The following is a 22,874-nucleotide window of genomic DNA, read 5'->3' on the forward strand; positions in this document are numbered from 1 at the left end:
AACGCAAAAGTCATAATTTATGTGGCATAGACTGATATATCCTTTAGTTTCTATTTAAGTCAAAGATTTGACATTTTTATTTGGAGAAAATTATGTATATAATATTTTTTCCACTTTATTTTTAAGAGTATCTGTCATACCCAAAACAACATATGCTCTTTTAAGAGCAGATTTCAATTTTTCTCCTTTTCATTAATTTTTTTATTTTCATCTACACATTTTAGCTAGCAGATTTGCTAGCAAATGTATAGATTGGGAGAAAAACATTTGTTAAAGTCTTTCTCCTGCCTGTCATTCAATTCTCCTGCATAGACTGTATGCTGAAGAATTGACTGAAAAGGTAGAGGAGAAAAGGCTTCCAACGGGTGGTACTTCTGCCCTCCTCAGATGTGGTTATGGTGGCATAGTGCCTTGGTTTCCCGTTTATGCAAGTAATCAGAACAATTTGACAACTTACCTGAGGTTCTCCTGACACCTCCTCCCCTGCAGCCAGTGGCTCCTGCAAAGAGTTTCAGCTAGTTCCACTCCGTGCAAAGGAGACGGTGATGGACGCCCAGCTGAGCCCAGGTATATTGTCAAACTGTTCTTAAACAGTTTGACTACTAACATTGGGGGAACCAGGGCACTCCTCACACCATAACCACTGCAATAAGCGGAAAACATGTGATACAGATTATTAAGAGCTTTTCGTTGCATGCTGAGAGTCAGTGCATAATACTATGTATGTGTGTGTATATATATATATATATATATGTATATGTATATGTGTATATATATATATATATATATATATATATATATAAACAAAATGTTCAGAGTCTGGCACTCTACCTTTAAATAGAACAACAGGGAAAAAAAGCCTCGGTGCTGCACAGCGTAAATGTATATCCAGGAAAAGAGTAGAGCACTCCAGAGGACTTGTTTCAATTTTTTTTTGCTTTATCACGTTTGTTACACACACTCTGTTTCTCCCCATTCTCCTATACTCTTTGCATACTTAGCCCTCTTTCTCTTGCACTTGCCCTTTGTGACCAGTATCCTTTACATTACTTATCCTATGTGCATTACACATACACATTATGCTGCTCTGCACTGGGTTGACTAAACTGCAGGATCATTACGTTTATGCATACACTACACGCCCATCTCAATACTTGGTTTTATTATCAAAAGTATTCTTTTCCCATATATCTTTAACTTTCATAATGCTCGCACTTCACATATATCACGTAAATTTTTGCCCACACTTGGTTCCCTGGGTTACCTAGACGCATGACCACGTTTTTTTCGTCCTGTCGCACTATTGGTGACGTCATCACACACCGACGGGATCGCCACGGCGGGTTTGGCAATCACAGTCCAGTGAGCACACATGGCTTTCGGGCGCACAGCTTTTTCAGGGTAAGTGATTACTCTTTAATTTGTTAGGGTATATAAGGACACGGTTGTACTCTGTTTTGTATCTTGATAAAGACCTGCGGGTCGAAACGTCGATTTTCTTCACGGAATAAATTGCTTGAAACAAGTCCTCTGGAGTGCTCTACTCTTTTCCTGGATATATATATATATATAGTGGATGGAGATTGAGATAAGGAAGACCAATGACTATGACCATTAGACCTCGCAAACCCAGTGTCTTGTCAATATATGATTCTCTTTTAATCTGTAACCGATTGCTACAGTGAAAATGAAAATTGTAATGACATTTTTTTAATATTGTATATTATTTGCTGTTTTTGTACTGTACTTTAACACAATATAGCTACTCTGTCACACCCTGGTTTAATTCATCCTATGTAAAAAAAAAAAAAAAAAAATGGAAGAAATAAATAAAAAAAAATAAACCAATAAAGAATGGTACATATGGTTAGAAAGGATAAGTATGTGGTTCTAAGATCATGGTTCTAATGCATTTGTTTTTCTTTTCAGGAAGAGACCAACTTTTTTAGAACATCTGAGCTACCATCTCAATTTCATGAGTGTTCTTGCAGGACCATGTAGTCATTTTAAGGATTATATTGCATTCATTGAAGGGAGCCATATACAATCAAAACTCCTGGATGTTAAATTGAACATGAATGGGCACTATAAACGTCCAAATCCATCTCCAACTGTGAGTACTCCGATATAGTTAATTTATTTTGGAAAATACAAATGGGTACACATTGTATACTGTTGAGTTCATTTTAAGAGTGGGAAGGTCTCATCTTGTGTTCTGGAGAAAATTAAAATGTTTGTGTTTCTCTGGCCATAATACACATTTTATGGTAAAAACATTATTTTAGTAAACATATATTTTTGTACCAGGAATGAATAGAGGCAGAACAGTACAACTAAGATGCAAAGGGTGTGAAAGTGCTACATACTCAAAGTGCTACATGCATTTATTTAAAAACATATAGTGAATCATGGTAGCATTGGGCATTAATGAAGGATTTAGGGCTTGAAATGTTTGTGTCCTCTATATATCCATCAATAAATAAATATTTGTAGCTCTTTTGTGCACTTTGCATCCTAATTCTCCCTATTTTAATTTTTGGTTGTTAATTGAGCCTGCTGACTGTGCAAAAATGGAAAGGAGTTTCAGCAGCACAGAAGCAACATTTTTCCCCCTTGTGTTCATAGGTACTGCAGTATCCTAACCTTGGTATTCTTTGTGGCAGTAGGGGACTGACCGCTAAGAGCCAGCAGCACAGCCATGCTCATGTTGGCAAGATTGGAGATCTATTCATTCAGTCATTTAGAGATTTCACTGAAAGGCTGCGGGGGCCCATGATGGGGTGCAGAGAACCCCCACAGTCCGTTGCACCACAAATGAACTCCCCTGTTTAGTGAGACCTGGCAGCAGGCCTCCTTTTTGCTCTCTCTCTATTGCGCTCTGTGTTAGGATCAGAGGCAGGGACTGGGCTCTCTCCTTTAATACAGAGCACTTTAGTGGCATGTAGGAATTGTTAGAACAAGCAACCTGGCAGACTTACCAGACCCATTCCAGGCTTGCTACTTGATGGTGATATATGATGGGTACAGGAAAAGTCAGGGCTGGTGCATGGACTGGGTTGGTAGTGAAAAGGGCAGAAACATGTGAGGGATGAAGGAGTGAGATAGAGCAAAGGCATATATTGGTGTTTTGGAGAAACATTTGAAGTGTTGAAGGGGATGCGAACCAAATGAAGGGGTGAGTTAGTTGTGTGTGATGGGATTTGGAGAAAAATAAACTTTGGGGAAGGTCGAAAGAGACAGAGACTCACAAGGAGGTTGGGGAGTCCAGAAGAAAAAAGAATAAAAACGCAAACGCTGACACATATTTCAAATACACTCTTTATTCACATGCGCATACACAGAGATTTTAGATACCCCCTTCTTTCACACATACACCCACTAATGCAGATCTCTAATACACCCCTCATTCACTTACACTGTACACACATCCATCCCTGCAATCACACTCACACTGACTCCTTACAAATACTCTTGCATTCACACACTAAAAAACAATCTTACTTTTACACACAGTTAATTCATGCAAATCTATCCCTGCATTCATACACAGAATTTCCACACTAATGCTCAATGGCACTCATACACTAAAACTCCCCTGTATTCACACACACAAGCTCTCCACAAAAATACACTCCTGCATTCACATTCAATATATCCAAACCTTCACATTCACACTTCAATATTCCATACAATACACTTCTGCTTTTACATGCATTTGTTTTACTCCTCACTCGTAGAACAACGCGCTAACACATTGACGCTATATGTATGTAAAACTCAAATTATAATTTGATATATGCACAAATTATACTTGAAGATTTACACACATAAACTCCATCATTGACACTTAGAATGATATGAAATTACATAGAAATAAATCATTGCTATAATATATATTTCTTTAAATGCATCACTCCATTCACGAACTTAAATACATACTTACAGTTATACACGAACGCTCTAAACATATGCACACATTTTTCACATTTGTGGGTATAATAATATTTACACTTCCAGTGCAAAAAAAAAAGAGTTTAGATTGATATGTCCAGCCTGGTTGTTAAATGCTTCATATGTCTAGGACAAATAATATTTTGGTATTTAATGCAAACCCTATCACAACCCCTCCCTATTTGGTGTGCTAACCTGTTCACTAACCCTATGGCTACACTATCTCTAACCATGTACCTATCCTAAGATCAACTTTACTTTATACCTAATGCTAAAACAGAATTAACCCTACCCTAACACTAACCTATCAATAAACCTACCATAACCCTAATCCTGCTACGTGCATATGTTCTTCATATGGTCTTCAAAGGCTCAGGATCTTATTTTGACCAGGGATTGTCACTTTGTTGGGATACCTCCAGTAATATCAGATTCATGACCTTTTCTAAAAGCACACTCAGTTTTTGATGAACTTATTCATATGAGGGAAATATATGCAATAGTTTTAGAGGTTTTTTTTATGCCATTTCTTTATATGATGTGGTATTTAGAATTTTAGTGTGTTGCTGATATGCTTTTACGTTGACTCTTTGCATTTGTTTGGTGCCAGTTAGGGGCTTTATATGGGGCTGCCCAATGTCAGAGTGGCATAGAGGGTGGGTAGAAATATATGTAAAAGATTATGTTGTGTAGGATGATAGGATTGTTCCTATCAGAGAGCTGGATTTTGGGAAGATAAGAAAGCTGCAGTAACAGGATTGGAGAGAGTAAATGTATATTTTTGCAGTCTAAAGCTTTATCTATTTTTGTCATTTTAATTTTTGTTTCACATTATTTGAGTGCCAGAGATTACATGTTCCCTGCCTTTTCAGCTCTCCAGCATTAGAAGGAGAGGACACCCAGGGAGAAATATAGTAGGGATATCCGTTTCTCTGACTGTCTCCAGCCAGGTTGTGATTAAAAAGCAGATCACCCAGTGCTGTTGGTTGAGCTGTATGCATACAGAGGGTAGGTAAGGAGGTAGACTTATGGTGCAGTATTCAGCAAAACATTTATTTATTTTTGTGCAAAAAAATATAAAGATATTTGAGCATGCAAAAAAACAAACCCCCTCCCCAGTAAATTAATGAAACCAAAACTGATCAAATTCACGAACATTGTATTGATGCCTGAAGTGTTCCTACAACATACAAACTCTGCCTGTAATGTTATTTGGTTGGTCTTTGTTTCATTTTAATATTTAACATTGCAAGTGTATTGTGTTGCTCATGTTTCCTTTGACTTTCCTCAAAATGAAACAAAGTTCATTCTATGATGAAATGCTTTGCAAATTAAGGTGGATACAACAAATACAAACTTAGTGTGCAAAATTGGGCGCATGGTGAATAAAATAAATGTGACTGAAAGCAGCTGTATAACACTTAAAAACGTAAAACTTATTGTTTAGGTGATATACCCCACCTCCTAAACAGCTAAGTGTGAGTGCAGTGCTGAATAATTGTATATAACTTACCCCTCAAAATTTCAGGGTTTTTTTTTTTCTCCAAATACATAAAATGAAAACAATTGATAAAAATAGTGTAATATTGTTTACAGAGTGTCATTTAAAAATAAAAGTAAAGTAGGTGTACATAAAACTCACATTTGTTAGAGACTTTTATTGGTGTAGGCTCTAAACAAAACAGCATCTGTGCCTTTAAATAGGTGGCAACATCTACCTTCTTCTGAGACCAACTTAGGAAATTTTCTTCACAAAGGGTAGATATATATATATGAAAGCGCAGCAATCTGGGTGCAATCAATATATAACTGGTGAATCTATATCTCAAATTATATATTCATTTGCTCACCTTTTCTGGAGCCAATTATATAATGGTCCTTCGATCTCATTATAGTTATATATATTTATCCTCAGATTCAAGGGTGTTTGGGCTAGGTCTTTACAGTTTAAATCCGTGCCTGCATATTATGGCATTTGCGCACAGCACATAGAAATTTCTACTTTCATCACGCTCATCAGGGTTCTTCTGTACGATAGTTAGCTGATAGTTAGCTAGTTCAGCTACAGCATTAGAGGTAGGTGCCCTTGAAGGCACAGTTATACTTTTGGGTATATTCTTTATCTCTTTTTTTCCCCTTATCTGCCTAACCACTAGAGGTAATTTTTTTTTTTTTTTTTTTTACTTGACAGGTGACCCTGAAGGCACTGTGATTTATATCTATATATTTTTGCAAACATCATTTTTTTCAATCATTCTAGTTCAGCTCCTTACCAATTATACCTAGAAAAAGGAGCCTTTTATAGGCATATATACCTCTACTATAATTTCAGTTAGCCTGAACGGTATTTAACAGACAGACTTGTCTCTCTACATTTCCTAGAACGTAAGGAAATGTTTTGCTCATAAAAAGACAGACTAGTTAAGGTTGATTAGATACATTTTTGTCTTAAACTTTTGTCTATATTGACAGACATGCCACTGAATATACTGTCTCAACTTATATAGTTGCACTGACACTTTTTTGTATAGTGTCATACTCTTGGAGATTGATTAGCGTTGCAACAACTAATATATTGTAACATCAGTTCGCATCCTATGTTGTTACATTTTTGCAGTGTTGTAATAATACACTATTTAGAGTTGGACATTTATTACTAATCCTTACTATATCTGTCACACATTTTATCTCTCTATACTTCCTTTTTGTGTATTGAGGTCTTTTGAGAGTACCGGTAATTCGTTTTTAATATCACCTTTAATTTTGTTCAGTATTAAAAGTTATGTTTTAAATAATTAACCATCAATTTTCTATGGCAGTGTTCCTCCTTTTTTTCATTCTATTCTATTATTTAATGGACTCCAAACTTGCTTGGTGTAATGGGAACATTTCTTCTGTGAAAAGGGGATTTAATTCAATATATGTTAAAAGCAACTAGTGGTATTGGCATAAAAACAAATAATTAAAATAATTAAAAGTCTGAAGAATCCTTTTCGTGTATCCCGTCCAACTCTCATTCAAACATAGAAACATAGAATGTGACGGCAGATAAGAAACATTCGGCCCATCTAGCCTGCCCAATTTTCTAAATACTTTCATTAGTCCCTGGCCTTATCTTATAGTTAGGATAGCCTTATGCCTATCCCACGCATGCTTAAACTCCTTTACTGTGTTAACCTCTACCACTTCAGCTGGAAGGCTATTCCATGCATCCACTACCCTCTCAGTAAAGTAATACTTCCTGATATTATTTTTAAACCTTTGTCCCTCTAATTTAAGACTATGTCCTCTTGTTGTGGTAGTTTTTTTCTTTTAAATATAGTCTCCACCTTTACTGTGTTGATTCCCTTTATGTATTTAAATGTTTCTATCATATCCCCCCTGTCTCGTCTTTCCTCCAAGCTATTCAAGATACGTTTCGCCGATAGGGCTTCCTCAATTGATGTGAGCATTCATTTTCAGGTTCCTATGTTTAAAGGCCCTCAAGCTGCTCCTTCCTGTGCTCGTTGTCCAATCAGTAACTGTCCGTTCAGGTGTCCTGTATCAAGAAGGGCTTTACAAAGAACGTTGTACACTACTTAAGCCGAAAACTGGAAGTGATGCGTGGTCTCCCCTTCCATTTTGTCACTTCCATGTTGCCGGTCGTGACTACTACGTGGTCTCATCTCAAGAACAGTTTTAAAATATCATGGCAAGCTTATAGAGTGCATTGAGCTCGCCTTATAGTGGTAGGGTGCCAGGAGTCTCCTGGTCCTGTCCTGCTGTTAAAAGTTAAACTATTTTTAAATGGTTTGACATGTACTTGGTTTCCCAGTGCGTTCCTGTTCTGGCTCCTGTTCACAGATATTGCTAAAGTGCAAATTCCCTTTCTGGTTTAGTGATATCTGAAAGGGGCTGGGCCACGTGTGCCTGGTCAACTTGAGTAAGTGTCAAGACATTAGAAAACTTAAACAATGACTCTCCTGGCACCCTAATCACTACACAGTTGTAATAGTTATGGTGCTTACCGTGTCTGTTTAAGCAAATAAGTATGTTGTGCTAAAATATTAATTAACTTTTACAATCTGTTTTCAGGTAGCTGTCTTTTCAAAGCTTGGCTTCTGTGGATTGATGGTCATCTTGTTCCTCACATTCACAAAGGCTTTCCCATTTTCAAAAATAATAGATGATACATTTATTAGTGAAATCCCCTTATATATGAGACTGATTTATCTCTACATTGCAATACAAGCTTGCAAACCGAAGTACTACTTTGCCTGGGTGTTGGGTAAGTACATCTCCCAAATATGGCTGTAATAAAGTGGGTTCTAAGGAGCACATTATTAAACATCTTGTTGTTTTATGCAGTAATGGTCATTACCACAGTGAGGACGTGTACTATTCTATGATCAATAAGTGCATATAAGTTATCAAAGTGGACTGTCTAGTTTAATTGCTAAACCCACCAGTCAAGCTTTAGGTCTGTGTACACAGGTGGAACCCAGTGGTAGCAGGAGGTCTTTAATAACAATATAAATATTGGCTTAGTGGAAACAGACACTATACCTTGTTAAGGATAAAAATAAGTAACTTCCAGGAAGGGTTAGGCGAATGTCAAAGTAAAATGCAGTCTGAGGTCCAGGGTGTACCAGCACAGGTATGTAAGGAAAAGGGTAAACCACATTTTGAAAATACTGGGGCAAATGTCACAGGAACTGAGGATAAAAGCTGGTTTACTTTGCCAGGACATCGAAATGACTAAGAGACAGTATAGATCTTTCAATGGGGTATTATAAGTCATATTGCCTATGCATATATGCACCCCTGGCATTTCAAGGATGCCAAAATCACAATGCCTGGCACCATTATGCCATCATCACAACATATGTTGCCTGAGTAGCCTCTGCATGGTATGTCTATGCCTGTACACTGGGGACCCAGACAGTACGACTGAGCAGCTAAGGCAGGCGTGACTCTTCAATGACACCACTATATTTACTGTTATACTGCATATGTTAGCCTTATGTTTCACGATGAATGTTTTTTTTTCTCCCCCTGCCTGAATGCACTAGTTGTATTGATGTTTGCAGTTTTACTTATGATAAAACAGAAATGAGGTGACACATGAGGTAGCTTGTTTTGTTCACTCATCAGTCTTGCTAAAAATCTCAAGGTTTGTATTAATTGATTTATTTTTATTTTCTCTATCTGCGATGTAGCACAAACGTGGATGCTATTCAGGTCTCCAGGTGGCATGAAGACTTATGTCCCTTGTGTGTCCTCTATCTTGTATCTGAATATAATGCCCATAATCTGTTTCGGAAAGACAAGGGAAAAGATGCCAAGCCTCTTTTATGTACCAGGCTCCCCCAGATAGAGCTCCCTGTAAATATTCTCTGATACTTTTAACAGAAGTAGGTAGAAACCAATTTTAATGAAGCCTGGATTCTACCACTGGGTTTGTAACAATTGTTCTAAGTGCCACTAAATTTAGTGGAGGGCTAAATTATAGAGGGACCTTCACTTCCCAACATTTTTAAAGAGACCACTAAATGCACCCAGACCAAATCATCTCAATGAACTGATCAGGGTGCCATGTCCCTCTCTTTTCAAGGCTGTAAAACATTGCAATTCTGCCGGCGTGGCATTGTTTACATTAAAGAGGTAACACACCTGTCAGGAATACAGCCACAAGATGCTCTTCAACTGCTATACCAGAATCAAACTTGTAGCATTTGATTGGCCAGTGCAACATTTTGCTGTGCATGCTTGCTAGCCTTTGAATGCTTCCCTAAGGAGACAGAACGGAGTGGTGGAGCCTAGTGCAGCGAAGGCTGAAAGGTAAGTAAATATCACCTTTCAAACCCTCTTATAGTAGGGGGACACTAAGATAGGTAGCAGAAAACTATAGCGTTAAGAATACATGTTTGTTTTCCTAATGCTCTAGTGTTCCTTTAATGTTTACTTATCATGTGTATAAATAACAAATCGAGGTGAGTTCTGAAAAACAAAGCTGAATGTAGAAAATCTCATCATTCAATCCTGAGTGTCTCCATCTTAGCGCCCTTTCAATTCTTATAAGAGCTGTCCTTCGTACCAGGTGGTCAGAATAGAGTGCAGAGAAACAACAGGAACGACGAGGGTTAATAGGAAATGTTTTGTGTTCACAGTTTAGGCTGTGTCTTGGAGCTTTTCCTATTTGTGCAGATGTGTTCCTTAATATATGTTAAAATATTCCTTGATGTGCCTTTCCTGTCATTTTAGTTTTCTGTTCCATGCTGATTCTTTTTCTTTTTTTGGTTCACAATTTTGGCACTTCCGGTGCATAAAAAAGAAAAAAGAAAAAAAAGATGTGCAACACTTGGTCTATGCTATCTGACACATGTTTGATTGAGTGGCTGGCTTTCTGTGTCAATTAAGAACCTTAATTCTTTTCATTTAAGAAATAAAAAAATACAACATACTGCATTAACTGAAGTCCAATAAGGCCACACGAGAATATTAGACGTGGCAAGTCCCTAAAATAAACAAAAAAATAATAGAAAGAAAATAACTTAAAAACTATAGCAGGACCGTAAACCTCCTAAAAAGGAAGGTATATCCTACTGTATAGGGGTAAAAGTCTAGAGCAGAGAGATCCTATAGTGCTGGTCTGTCTGACCAGTTTCTACAATGTCACTTGAAACCTAAGTGTGGACCGTCACTAAGGCTATCAATTTATAACATTCTGTAAAAAGGAGCAATTTGTATCCACCAAACTGTTACCAAGTGCCTACAAAGTATCTCCCAATCGTAACCACTTAAACAATGTAACATAAAATTGTTACAGAGCAGGAGTCAACCCCGCTAGCAATATCCAGTCCAGTATTAAAGTGGAATTAGTGATTGTATTGTCCTCCTTAAAAACTTCTATAGTAGTTAAAAGGACACTATAGTCACCAGGACAACTACAGCTTATTGTATTTGTTCTGGTGAGTATAATCATTTCCTTCAGACTTTTTGCAGTAATCACTGTCAGAGAAAATGCAGTGTTTACATTACAACCTTTGTGATAACTTTACTGGCTACTCCTCAGATGGGTACAAGTGGTGCTTCCTGGGGCAGTACTGCACACTGTGCAGTACTGCCATTCAGTGTCTTCACCCTCTGCATGCAGACACTGAATTTTCCTCCTAGAGATGCATTGATTCAATACATCTCTATAAGGAGATGCCGATTGGCCAGGGCGGTGTTTGACTTGAGCTGGCACTGCCCCTGATCTGCCTCCTTGACAGTCTCAGCCAATCCTATGGGGAAGCATTGTGATTGGCTCAGACCACCATTTCTGATGATGTCAGCAGACAGCAGGCACGTCAGGGACAGGCAGCAGCTGCAGATTTGAATACAAGTAAGCTTTTACTATATTTAGGGAGACAAGAGGGGGCCAGGGGAGGTTAGATGGTGGTTTTAACACTATAGGGTCAGGAATACATGTTTGTGTTCCTGACCCTATAGTGTTCATTTAAACAGGGAATAAAAAGCGGAAGGGTACAGAATCAGATTGACATACACCACAGTAAGTCACTCAGTAATTCTCATAATCCTATGTATAATGTAGTGTCATCTGGATAGTTCATCAGCACCCACAGCCTGTCTGCTCCCCTATTCCCCTCTGCCTGCATAACATATACATTAACAACCCATAACATGCCCAAAGAAAACATGAAAAATAAATGGTTTAAAAGCAGATTCTTCTATGTGAAAGTACAGCAGCAGGCGAATTAGATATTGGTAGTCTGACCTAACATGGCTGCTCAGTTAGATAAAATGTGAAATTTATAAAAAAAAAAACCTAAGAAATCAATATCATTGCATTTCATTACATGTAATACACTTAAAAAAATAAATAATGAAAACTGATAATTTGATGCCGGTAGTACTTTAAAATTAAATATAGAGTATTTCTAGGTGATTTTCACAGTTTTATTCAGTGGTGTAACTTCCTTAGAAGTGACAGATACCCTTTAATTAAAAGGATTTAAAAAAAAAAAACCAAAAAAAAAAAAAAACCAACAATGGGCAAAAAAATCTGACAGATGGCTTGACGAGGCTTTATTTTATGTAGTGGAAGATGTGATATTTAAGTAAATGGATCTTGCACAATAGGTGTTTGAATGCTTCTTGTTAAGAATTTTGTATTGCATTTATCTTATTTTGCAGCCGATGCAGTGAACAATGCTGCAGGATATGGCTTTAATGGTGTGGATGAAAAAGGAAATGATCGGTGGGATTTAATAACCAATCTCAATATCTGGAACATTGAAGTGAGTTTGAAATATGTTTTCTTATTTTACTTTTAATAAAGATTTCAATCATAAATCCAAGCAATATACCCACCTCAATCCGCTGCAGGGGTTATGGTGCCAAGAATGCTGTGGCACTGTCCCAGCATAATATGCCAGATCATTTTAGCACTGTTTGACACTTATCTGGATCCCACTGGGTGCATGCAGTGTAAACCATTTTACAAACTATGCTTGGATAGTGCCAGGAAACTCCTAGCACCATAATGAATACATTGGCTGTAGTGGTTATGGTGCTTGTAGTGTTCCTTCAATGGAGCATCTATCAGAACTGATCTGGGGCTGCATTTGTGTCAGATTTCACACAATACACCTCAGCAGGTGGTGCCCCTTGTAATTAGCCACTATCACACACCTGTACAATTTGTCATAAACATACCTTATTAGCTGCATGCTCTATCATTAGTCACTCTCACACACCTAAGTAGCCATATGATGTCTTTCTAACTTCCATCTAGTTATCCTCTTACACATACTCCGATATAAGTCTTTAATTCAGGCGTCTTTTAAGCCACATTCATAAATCCACCCAGTCCGGCTGCACATACTTACACATACACTCATACTTACACATACACTCATACATACCTGATTAGTCACACGCACACTTATACACAGATATATGTTGATCTGTTTATATAAACATATGAATTCTCACGAGTGCTTTGTGTGTGAGAGTTCAGAAAGCTGCAATAACAATACTTTCCAGTCTTTCAAACATTTACCACTGTAATTGGAGCAAAACAATTAGCTTGCATGATCTAGATGCAAACGATATTATCAAAAATGCCCTTGCTGGGAATTATTTTTAGGACAGCTTTGCCTTAAGGCTTCAGAGTGTACTAAAAAGTACTTCATGATTTGAGAGTTCATGTAGTGCGAGCTTTAACTCTATGAATATAATTTTCCCTAATAGGCCTCAACAAGCTTTAAAATGTACATTGACAACTGGAATATTCAGACTGCGGCCTGGCTAAAGAGGTAAGGCTGCAATAATGATGTGCATGACAAAACAATAACGTTTATTCATTCATTGTTTATTTTTGGACAAAGAGGGATTTCATTTTAGGGGTGTGAGTGAGAGTATGGCCAGGGACGTGGCTCTTCTGAGAGATTTAAGGGGACTTGGTAATAACAATTTTTTAAACGAGAATGTCATTTTGAACAAGAACAATGTATCTTATTTACACAGACTGACTTCTAAGCATATTTATTACTATATTTTCTTTATTTTTATTTTTGTTGTGCAGTAGTAAATATAAAAGTAACACATTAAATAAATGTTAAACACACTTTTCTTTGCATTGATAAGCTGCACATTTTTTTTTTTAAAGAGATAATATAAACAAGATGACTAATAAGTCAGGTATAAGCTATGGTATGATAAAACTAGGTAAAAGGGTATCCTGACCTTGTGAAAGATAACAAAGGGGATAATGGTAAACAAAATAAAGAAAAACATGTCAGTAGAGGGATTAAAGATTGCATGAGGAAAATCAGGTTGTATAGACTGGCATTAGCGAAACATAGGTACCACTGGGTATAAGATATGCTTAGGGATGACAGCCTATGACTGCTGATTGGTGCAGCACTGTCTGTGTTGTAAGTTTGCTTACATGCAAATACTCATAGAACAGTAGTAGGCAGGGAGTAAAAGGAGTACAGATAAGACATAGGGATGAGCGCCATGTACATATAACAGAAAAGTTCCGGGAAAGCGAAAGAACAGACTGATTTAGGAGACAGCTCAGGATCAGACCGGAACTCGGGAGGCAAAACAAATATTTAGCATATTATTGTGGGCAGCGGGGCTCAAGAGGCAGCGGCCCCGGGAAGTTGCCCCTTTTGCCCCACGTTAAAGACGGCCCTGCATGTAGAATAAAGTCTCTGTTGCAGGATTTCCCACAGCAATTTTATGGCAAGTCAATGAGAGCTACAGGAATATGCGTCTGGCTATCTTGGCCATGTTAAACATATTTATTATAGCTAATAACACACATTAGTGTGAGTATTATTGCTGTGGAGCTCTGTTATACACTCAGACACACTGAACAGTATGCAGCGCCTAGAAAAGAGGTCCATTAGTATTGAAAAGAGGGACAGATGGGTTTAAACTCAAAATATGGATCTGCCCTTATAAATAGGGACACTTGGCAGGTTTGTGGATATCAGTGAGGGCATGGTACTGCATCTATCCCAATCATTTTTTTAAACACTTTTTATCCTGTTCCCCAATTTCTCCCTTATTTCCTCCATCTCTTCCAAAGTACAGCTGTCATACCCGGCTAGTAGCCACACCACCAGTATTACTATGTTCCCACTTTCTCACAGTTTGTACTTTCCTTTATATAAACCAGCATACTAGTTTCAGGCCCTCCGTCTGCTCAGCAGTGTATTTTTTCTGCTAAAATACAGGTTCTCACAACAGAATAAATAAACTCCACATTGGCCCAGTATAACAATGGAGTGGGTTAGTGGCCTGAACGGTTGCATAATCAAATGTTTGAAGTGGATTTCCAGCAGTTGCTGCACAATCATTATTCACAACATGTACTCTGAAGTCTACACGTATTGTTTTTCTGATGTATGTCTTTTGACTTGTTTTCTCATTGTAGTTTTTATTTAAATTTTGTGTTCTACAAAAGGAACAGGTGTAATGCCAATTCAAAAGGGGAAACCCCGTTAGCAGTTACCATGTGTCTAACTATTATAAGATAGTGGTTGCTATATACTTGTTAAATTCCATTAACACCTTTAGCAGTTAGCATGTAGAGGATAGGAGTATAAGTGAAGGTATGTGATATAAAGACAGCTAAGCGAAGAGGTTACTGGGGTTGATGCAAAGTGCATGATCACAGAATATTACTCCAGAATGTCAAGCAGGCCGTTTTAGAAACCCTTCCACTAATTAACTTTCATCTCTTTCCAAATAAACATTATTTACAAAACAAAAGTAAAAAAAAAATGTACATTTTGATATATCACGTTTTACCTAAAATAGATCTTAACAGAACACTTCCAGAGTAAAATGAAAAAATAAATAAATACATTCTTCAACTTTTGTCTTATGTCTAAAGTGCTTAGGGTTTCAATTAATAAATGATGTATGCTATTACTCTTCTATGGTAACAGCAGAACAAACAGCAGAAAATATGAAAACCAGTGGAAATATATACGATCTTTGTAACTCACAAGCTGTAGATGTAGATGCAGAAAGGCTATTAGTGATCAGACTTTTTCAGATCTGTAATAAAAACATGCACCAAAGGGAATACATTTAACTTGGATATTAAAGGGACACTATAGTCACCAGAACAACTACAGCTTATTGAATTTGTTCTGGTGAGTAGAATCATTACCTTCAGGCTTTTTGCTGTAAACACGGTCTTTTCAGAGAAAACGCAGTGTTTACATTACAGCCTAGTGATAACTTCACTGGCCACTCCTCAGATGGCTGTCAGAGATCCTTCCTGGGTCATGGCTGCCTGAAATGCATCCAAACATTCAGTGTATCCTCCCTCTGCATGCAGACACTGAACTTCATTGATTTCATTCATCTCTATGAGGAGATGCTGATTGGCCAGGGCTGTGTTGGAATCATGCTGGCTCTGCCCCTTATCTGCCTCTTTGTCAGTCTCAGCCAATCCTATGGGGAAACATTGTAATTGGATCAGGCTACCAGTTCTGATGATGTCAGCAGGCAGTGGGCAGTTCAAGAGGAAACAGTGACAAAGCCAACAGCTTTAGGCTTGAATACAAGTAAGATTTACTATATTTAGGGAGGCATGAGGGGCCCAGGGAGGCTGGATGGTGGTTTTAACCCTATAGGGTCAGAAATACATGTTTGTGTTCCTGACCATATAGTGCCCCTTTAACCCCTTAAGGACACATGACATGTGTGACATGGCATGATTCCCTTTTATTCCAGAAGTTTGGTCCTTAAGGGGTTAAACTTGGAGTTATGGAAGATTGGCAAGGGGATTACAAATGTTGGAGTAAATAGCTGAGCTAGTAAAAATGAGTTGGAAAACGTTTTCTATTTCTGAAATTTGCCTTTCTCTTATAAATTTATCCCCATTACCATGTTAGTGAATAGACTTCTAAACTCAATTGATTAAAATAAGGTAATTAAAACCGCTATCTCAATATAAAATCTCAATAAATATCACACCTTTACAACTTATTCATTTTTATAATCATATGATTTACTTTTTCAGACTCTCACATGTACACATGTTGTATCACTTTTTTTTTTCCTTTTTAATATATACCGTATTTTTCCATGTATAAGACTAAATATTTTTTCTAAATTGTTTTACTCTAAAATTATGGGTCGTCTTGTACACGGAATGTTACTGCAGGGGTTAAAAAAACACTTGTGCTTGGGGCCTAAGTTAAGATGGCGCCTGCTGCATTTCAGTGTGCCACGGCCCACACACATACTTGGCCTCCCTCCCGCCAATCCAATTCTGAATGCTGTGGCTAGGAGGAAGAGGTCCCTATATGGGGTGTCTTATACACAGAAATACAATATATTTTATCGTGCATGATTAAAGGTATTTGCAAGAATTAAAATTGCTAATATTGTTATCAACTAAATCTAATGTCCTGCAGTATTTTGATATCCTCTACTATACTCTTGTTATAGGATTTGCTATGACAGGGTCCCAAGGTACCGAAGTGGTATGACATTTTTGTTGTCTGCCCTGTGGCATGGCCTGTATCCAGGATATTATTTTACATTTTTTACAGGGATCCCAATGATGCTGGCTGCACGAGTGGTAAGTAAATTTTCGAGTGTTACTATCTCCCAAAAAAACAAGTGTTGCCGATTTTAAGCATATTACTTACTATGTAACCAAAACTAACCCAGATCTGTAATTCCATGCATAGATGAGAGTTAAAAAAAAAAAAGTTAAAAGTTTGGTTTTGGGAGAAGTTAGGGTTATGGCATTATTATAATGAAGATAGCATTGGAGGGATATAGGCTTATGGGGACAATTTCCTGGTTGGTATTGAGGTAATTGGATAAAATGAATGAAGGGAATTTAGTTGCAGTTTAACTGTTTGTAAGATGCCCAAATAGGAAACCTGTATAGAGATTTTGCTGATTTTTAACAGCTAACCGAGTGGCATCTGAACGAAAGCATGTATGGAACTAAATGTATATGTTTATTTTAGTGATGATATGGGCCCTTTTGTTGGTGGTTTCAACTTATGAGATCTTCATGAATTTTGTGTACACTAATTGCTTCCAATGTCTAACTGCGTATTCAGTGGTGTATCCTGGTTTTGTGCTGCCATAGGCAGGACAAAACTCAGGCGCCCCCTTCACGCCCGCCCGCGCCACCCCCACCCAACCCTTCCCCCGCCCCGCCTTCTAAATACACACACACACACTCAATGACAAATACGCATACACTAGCTAACAGAAACACACACACACACTCAATGACAAATACGCATACACTAGCTAACAGAAACACACACACACACTAACAGACACTCACTAGCAGATACACACACACTAACAGACATACACACACACACTAACAGACATACACACACACACACACTAACAGACACAGACACAATAACAGACATACACAGACATACACACACACACACACACTAACAGACACACACACACACACACACACACACACTAACAGACACACACACACACACACACACACACACTAACAGACATACACACACACACACACACTAACAGACATACACACACACACACACACTAACAGACATACACACACACACTAACAGACATACACACACACACACACACACTAACAGACATACACACACACACACTAACAGACATACACACACACACACACACAATAACAGACACACACTAGCAGACATACACACACACACACACAATAACAAACACACACTAACAGACATACACACACACTAACCGACATACACACACTCACTTTTTTACCTGTGCGTATTGCTAGCTAATAATTGCTCATTTATAGTCAAGCAGTTAGTTTCTGGAAGAATGTTGTGTATATTCTGGAAGTAAATTGTGTATATTCATTATATTGAGAAGGTTTATCTGTATTAACATTCTTAAGATAAGCGGATATGTGTGCAGTATCCTCAAGCAGTTAGTTTGCTCATAAACAGCACCAGGCATAATTAGAACTGGTTTTATTTAACTTGTGTTTAATGTTGATTTTCTTTTCTTTCTTTCTTCTTCTTTTTTTTTTTTTTTTAAAGGTCAGAAGCAACTTTAGACATTTCTTCGTTTCTTCGAAGTCTCGTAAATGTCTGTATGACATAGTCACGTGGATGGCTACACAGCTAGCTGTCTGCTATACAGTTACCCCTTTTGTTTTGCTGGCAATCGAACCGTCAGTTAAATTCTACAAGTAAGTTTTAATTATCTGCCATTTTAGGCTAATCGCACATAGCAATCTGATTCAAAACCTAAAATTAGATTGTGTATAAAAAAAGAACTTTCACTGTATTGAGGTCAATTTAAAGTTTTTTTTTTTTTTTTAGTGTTTTCTGTACTGTTTCTGTTTTCTTTCATCCAGCACTATCAACACTAATAGAAAGTCACAGTGTAAGAATAATGGTTTGCATGTGCTGTTCATTCTCAAAATGCCATTAAGATTTGTTTATACATACCAAATAGGTGTTAAAATAAAATGTTAAAATTTACACTATTTGGGACACTGGCAGAAGGGAGACAGGAGACAAGTCCGTGTTACATGTCGGTTTGGTCCCTAGAAAAGAATGCCTATAAAATTATTTAAAAAACTGAATTATTTATTTGAAAATGTATTAAAATATTATAAATAGTAGAAAGTCCAGAATCATGGATAACAAAGTTCACAGTAAGCCACAATATACCTGGCAACACCCCATCAACTCGGTGTGATTTTTACCAGACGTATGTTGTAAATAGTAAATGTGGGACTTCAGTGGACAGACTTTATATTCTCTGTATATTAATAAATTGGTTGGTAAACATCTACATTATGAAAGAAACTAACCAATGTTTTTAAAACCATGTAAACATCTAAAAAGCAATGTTTCCTCTAATTTTTAGAAATTGTTGTGTGCTGAAATATTTTGTTACAAAAGTATGTGCGCTCTGAAAGCTTGTGCAAATGTAAACCTGAAATTGTTTCAAGATAATTTTGTCACAGTCTATCTAATAATACTGCATTGGCAGCGGCGTACATACCGCGATCGCAGGGGTCGCAGCTGCGACTGGGCCCGTCACTTCAGGGGGCCCGGCCGCCCTGCGGACCCCTGCGACCGGGTACCCGCCATCACCATTGCGGCCAGCGCGACAAACCACCGGGGCCGCCGTCCAAGGGGTCCATTAGGTGGCCCATGCTGTCAGGGACACCCGATGGGTATGGATTGTCAAGGGGCCCAGGCAGTGCTGGGCGCACGTCACTCGTCCCAGCTAACACACAGACCGCGCGGGAGGAAGGAGGAAGGAGGAGGGAGACAGAGTGGGAACTCTGACTCCCATCAACCTGAGCCACCACTGGACCCCAGGGAAAGTCACCCTCCTGCACCTAAAAGGTAGGAAACAGGAGGGTGACTAAAATATTTTGTTTGTTTGTATGTATGTCTTGTGTATGTGTGTCTTTGTGTGAGTCTGTGTGTCTGTGTGTCTGTATGTATGTATGTATGTATGTATGTATGTGTGTTATGTGTCTTTGTATGTATGTGTGTATGTGTCTTTGTATGTGTCTGATGTATGTGTCTTTGTATGTATGTCTTGTGTGTGTCTGTATTGTGTATGTGTGTCTTTGTGTGTGTGTGTGTGTGTCTGTATGTGTCTTTGTGTGTGTGTGTCTTTGTATGTGTGTATGTGTCTTTGTGTGTCTGTATGTGTGTGTGTGTGTGTCTGTATGTATGTGTGCATGTCTGTTTGTATTTATGTGTCGGTCTGTATGTGTGTATGTGTCTGTGTGTGTATGTATGTATGTATGCGTGTGTGTGTGTCTGTCGAGGGAAAGGGGGGAAGAGGGAGGGATGGGGGCAGCGGCCCCACGGATCAGTTTCGCACTGGGGCCCCATGGATTGTGTGTACGCCACTATGCATTGGCATATTTTAATATACCGTAATACAAACATGAGTGCAGCCTATATTATTATGCCCATCTGTCATATTGCCTACACATATTTCATTTTGCATCCATTTTATTGTGCCCCTATGCCACAATACCTACATTTATTTTACTTTGCCTTCATTGCATAATGCCTACATGTCACATTGCCTTCAGCCTTATTATGCTCACATCCATGCCACATTGCCCACATTTTATTATGCCCACATCCATGCCACATTACCTCAATTTTATTATGCCCACATCCACGCCACATTGCCAACTTGCCAGATTGCCTCTATTTTATTATGCTCACATGATCATCCATGCCACATTGCCCACACATGTCACATTGTCCAACATTTTTTCACTTTGCCTACATTACCTTGGCTATGCATGCTCCACTGACTTAGGCTGGCTGCTGCTGAATCTGTGCTTTGCTCCCTTATGTGCGCCTTCAGACTCTGTAATCCTCGGACGCGCTCTCATGAGATATATTGACATCTCACAGGATCGCCCCCGAGATTCACAGAGCAATGTGACATGCATAAGGGAGCACAGACCCTACTCTTGACTCATCCGTGGCAAATGGCCTGTCTGTGCACATCATTTGTTTTGTGCGTTGTAGGTAAAATGGGTGTGTGCACACATCCACACCTTACAGGGAACAGTGCTAAAGAGTTAAAGCTTAACTATAGTAGATTTAAGTATATCTTTTTAAAATAGGACAAATAAAGAAATATGTCCATAGTGCCAATACTGCAATATAGGTACAAATAAAAATTCTCATATTTGTGTGAGATTGTACAATGAAACGAAAGGAATGTAACAAATGGAGTAAATACACTCATTGTGATGAGTAAAGCAAATATATGGCCCATTATTTAACTGACCTCTAAGGGTATCTTAAGTGAAGTCTAAATATCCAGAACAAAACGCTTTCAAAACACATCTCCACAACTCCATACACAGGGACTGTAACAAGTAAAAATGAGGTATTGTAGAAGGATGTTGTGGAACAGATGAAAAGTTAAAGGATCACTATAGGGTCAGGAACTGTCAGGATTACTGTTTGATCCAGCACTTAGAACTGTATAGCATGGATGACAAATAAGTAACGTATTACCGGTCCTTAGAATGGCCGGATTTAACGTACAAAGAATAGTCAAAAATACTAGCCGAGGTCAGGGAACACAGAAAGGGACACAGCGATGAGGAAAGCCAGGAGTCAGGATACCAGAATATAGAGAAGTCAATAAACAAAGCCAAAGTAAAAAAACAGGTAGAAAACTAAACAGGAACGCGCTCTCGAACAACCACAAGGGAAACCACGACAGGGCACTGAGCAGGATGAGAACTGGGCCTAAATACCCCTCCTCTAGATCTGATAGGCTGTAACCGGCCTTTGACCCCAAATTCAGTTACCAGGTTTCATTTGCATAATTGCTGCTCAGCATTAACCCTTCTGTGGATTAGGTTGCTGCTCGGCACAACTTTTCCTGTGTGGACAGTAAATGTCATTAACCACATTTTTATAAGCAGATGAATACGTGACAGGAACACAAACATGTATTTCTGATCCTATAGTGTTAACACAACCATCTAGCCCCCCTGGGTCCCTCATGCCTCCATAAATATAGTAAAAATCTTACTGTATTCAAGCCTGAAGCTGCAAATCTGCATGCTGTTAGACTCAGAAAAACAAGCAGTCTGCTGACACGTGGTAGCCTGATCCAATCACAGTGCTTCCCCATAGGATTGGCTGAGACTGACAAAGAGGCAGATCAGGGGCAGAGCCAGCATGATTCAAACACAGCCCTGGCCAATCAGCATCTCCTCATAGAGATGAATTGAATCAATGAATCTCTATGAGTAAAGTTCAGTGTCTGCATGCAGAGGGAAGAGACACTGAATCACAGGATGCTGTGCACAGTGCTGATCTGTGCTCTGCTGACAGCAGATCTGAGTGGATGGAGGCATATTATGACTCCATCAACTCCGAAGTCCCTCTGGTTCACTCTGAGTGACTGCAACTGGAAGTATTCCTAGCTTTCAATGTAAACACCGTATTTTCTCAGAAAATACAGTGTTTACATGAGAGGTTGCATGGAGCTATAGTTCTCACCTGAACAACCTCATTAACCCCTTAAGGACACGACATGTGTGACATGTCATGATTCCCTTTTATTCCAGAAGCTTGGTCCTTAAGGGGTTAAGCTGAAGTTGTTCAGGTGATTATAGTGTCCCTTAAACAAGCCAAATACGGCAAAAAGTGAATTTTTTTGTAAAAGCTATATAATATTTGTTATGCAAAACTGCAACTAAGGTTTCTTTACAATATGAATAATAAGGATGTGGAATTATGTGCCCGAAGAGGTGGTTTTATCAGAGTCTGCACAGATGTTTAAACAGTAACTGGATGAATTACAAAAACATAATATTCAGGGACTACCATTCTAAGGTCGAGGAGGAATTTTCTATTTGTTGTGTTTTTGGA

General features: G+C 38.4%; 1 protein-coding gene across 1 annotated transcript in view; it reads left to right on the forward strand.

The window, feature by feature from the left end:
- MBOAT1 (membrane bound O-acyltransferase domain containing 1) overlaps positions 1–22,874 on the forward strand; it is an 84,718-nt gene that overhangs the window by 60,850 nt on the left and 994 nt on the right. Inside the window, exons 7-12 of the mRNA XM_063450502.1 lie at positions 1,930–2,113; positions 8,026–8,218; positions 12,130–12,233; positions 13,189–13,253; positions 16,921–17,053; positions 18,522–18,673. Of these exons, the coding sequence (XP_063306572.1) occupies positions 1,930–2,113; positions 8,026–8,218; positions 12,130–12,233; positions 13,189–13,253; positions 16,921–17,053; positions 18,522–18,673 (831 nt within the window). The remainder of the gene's footprint in view (positions 1–1,929; positions 2,114–8,025; positions 8,219–12,129; positions 12,234–13,188; positions 13,254–16,920; positions 17,054–18,521; positions 18,674–22,874) is intronic.

This window comes from Pelobates fuscus, chromosome 4 (assembly GCF_036172605.1).
Source record: "Pelobates fuscus isolate aPelFus1 chromosome 4, aPelFus1.pri, whole genome shotgun sequence".
Lineage (NCBI taxonomy): Eukaryota > Metazoa > Chordata > Amphibia > Anura > Pelobatidae > Pelobates > Pelobates fuscus.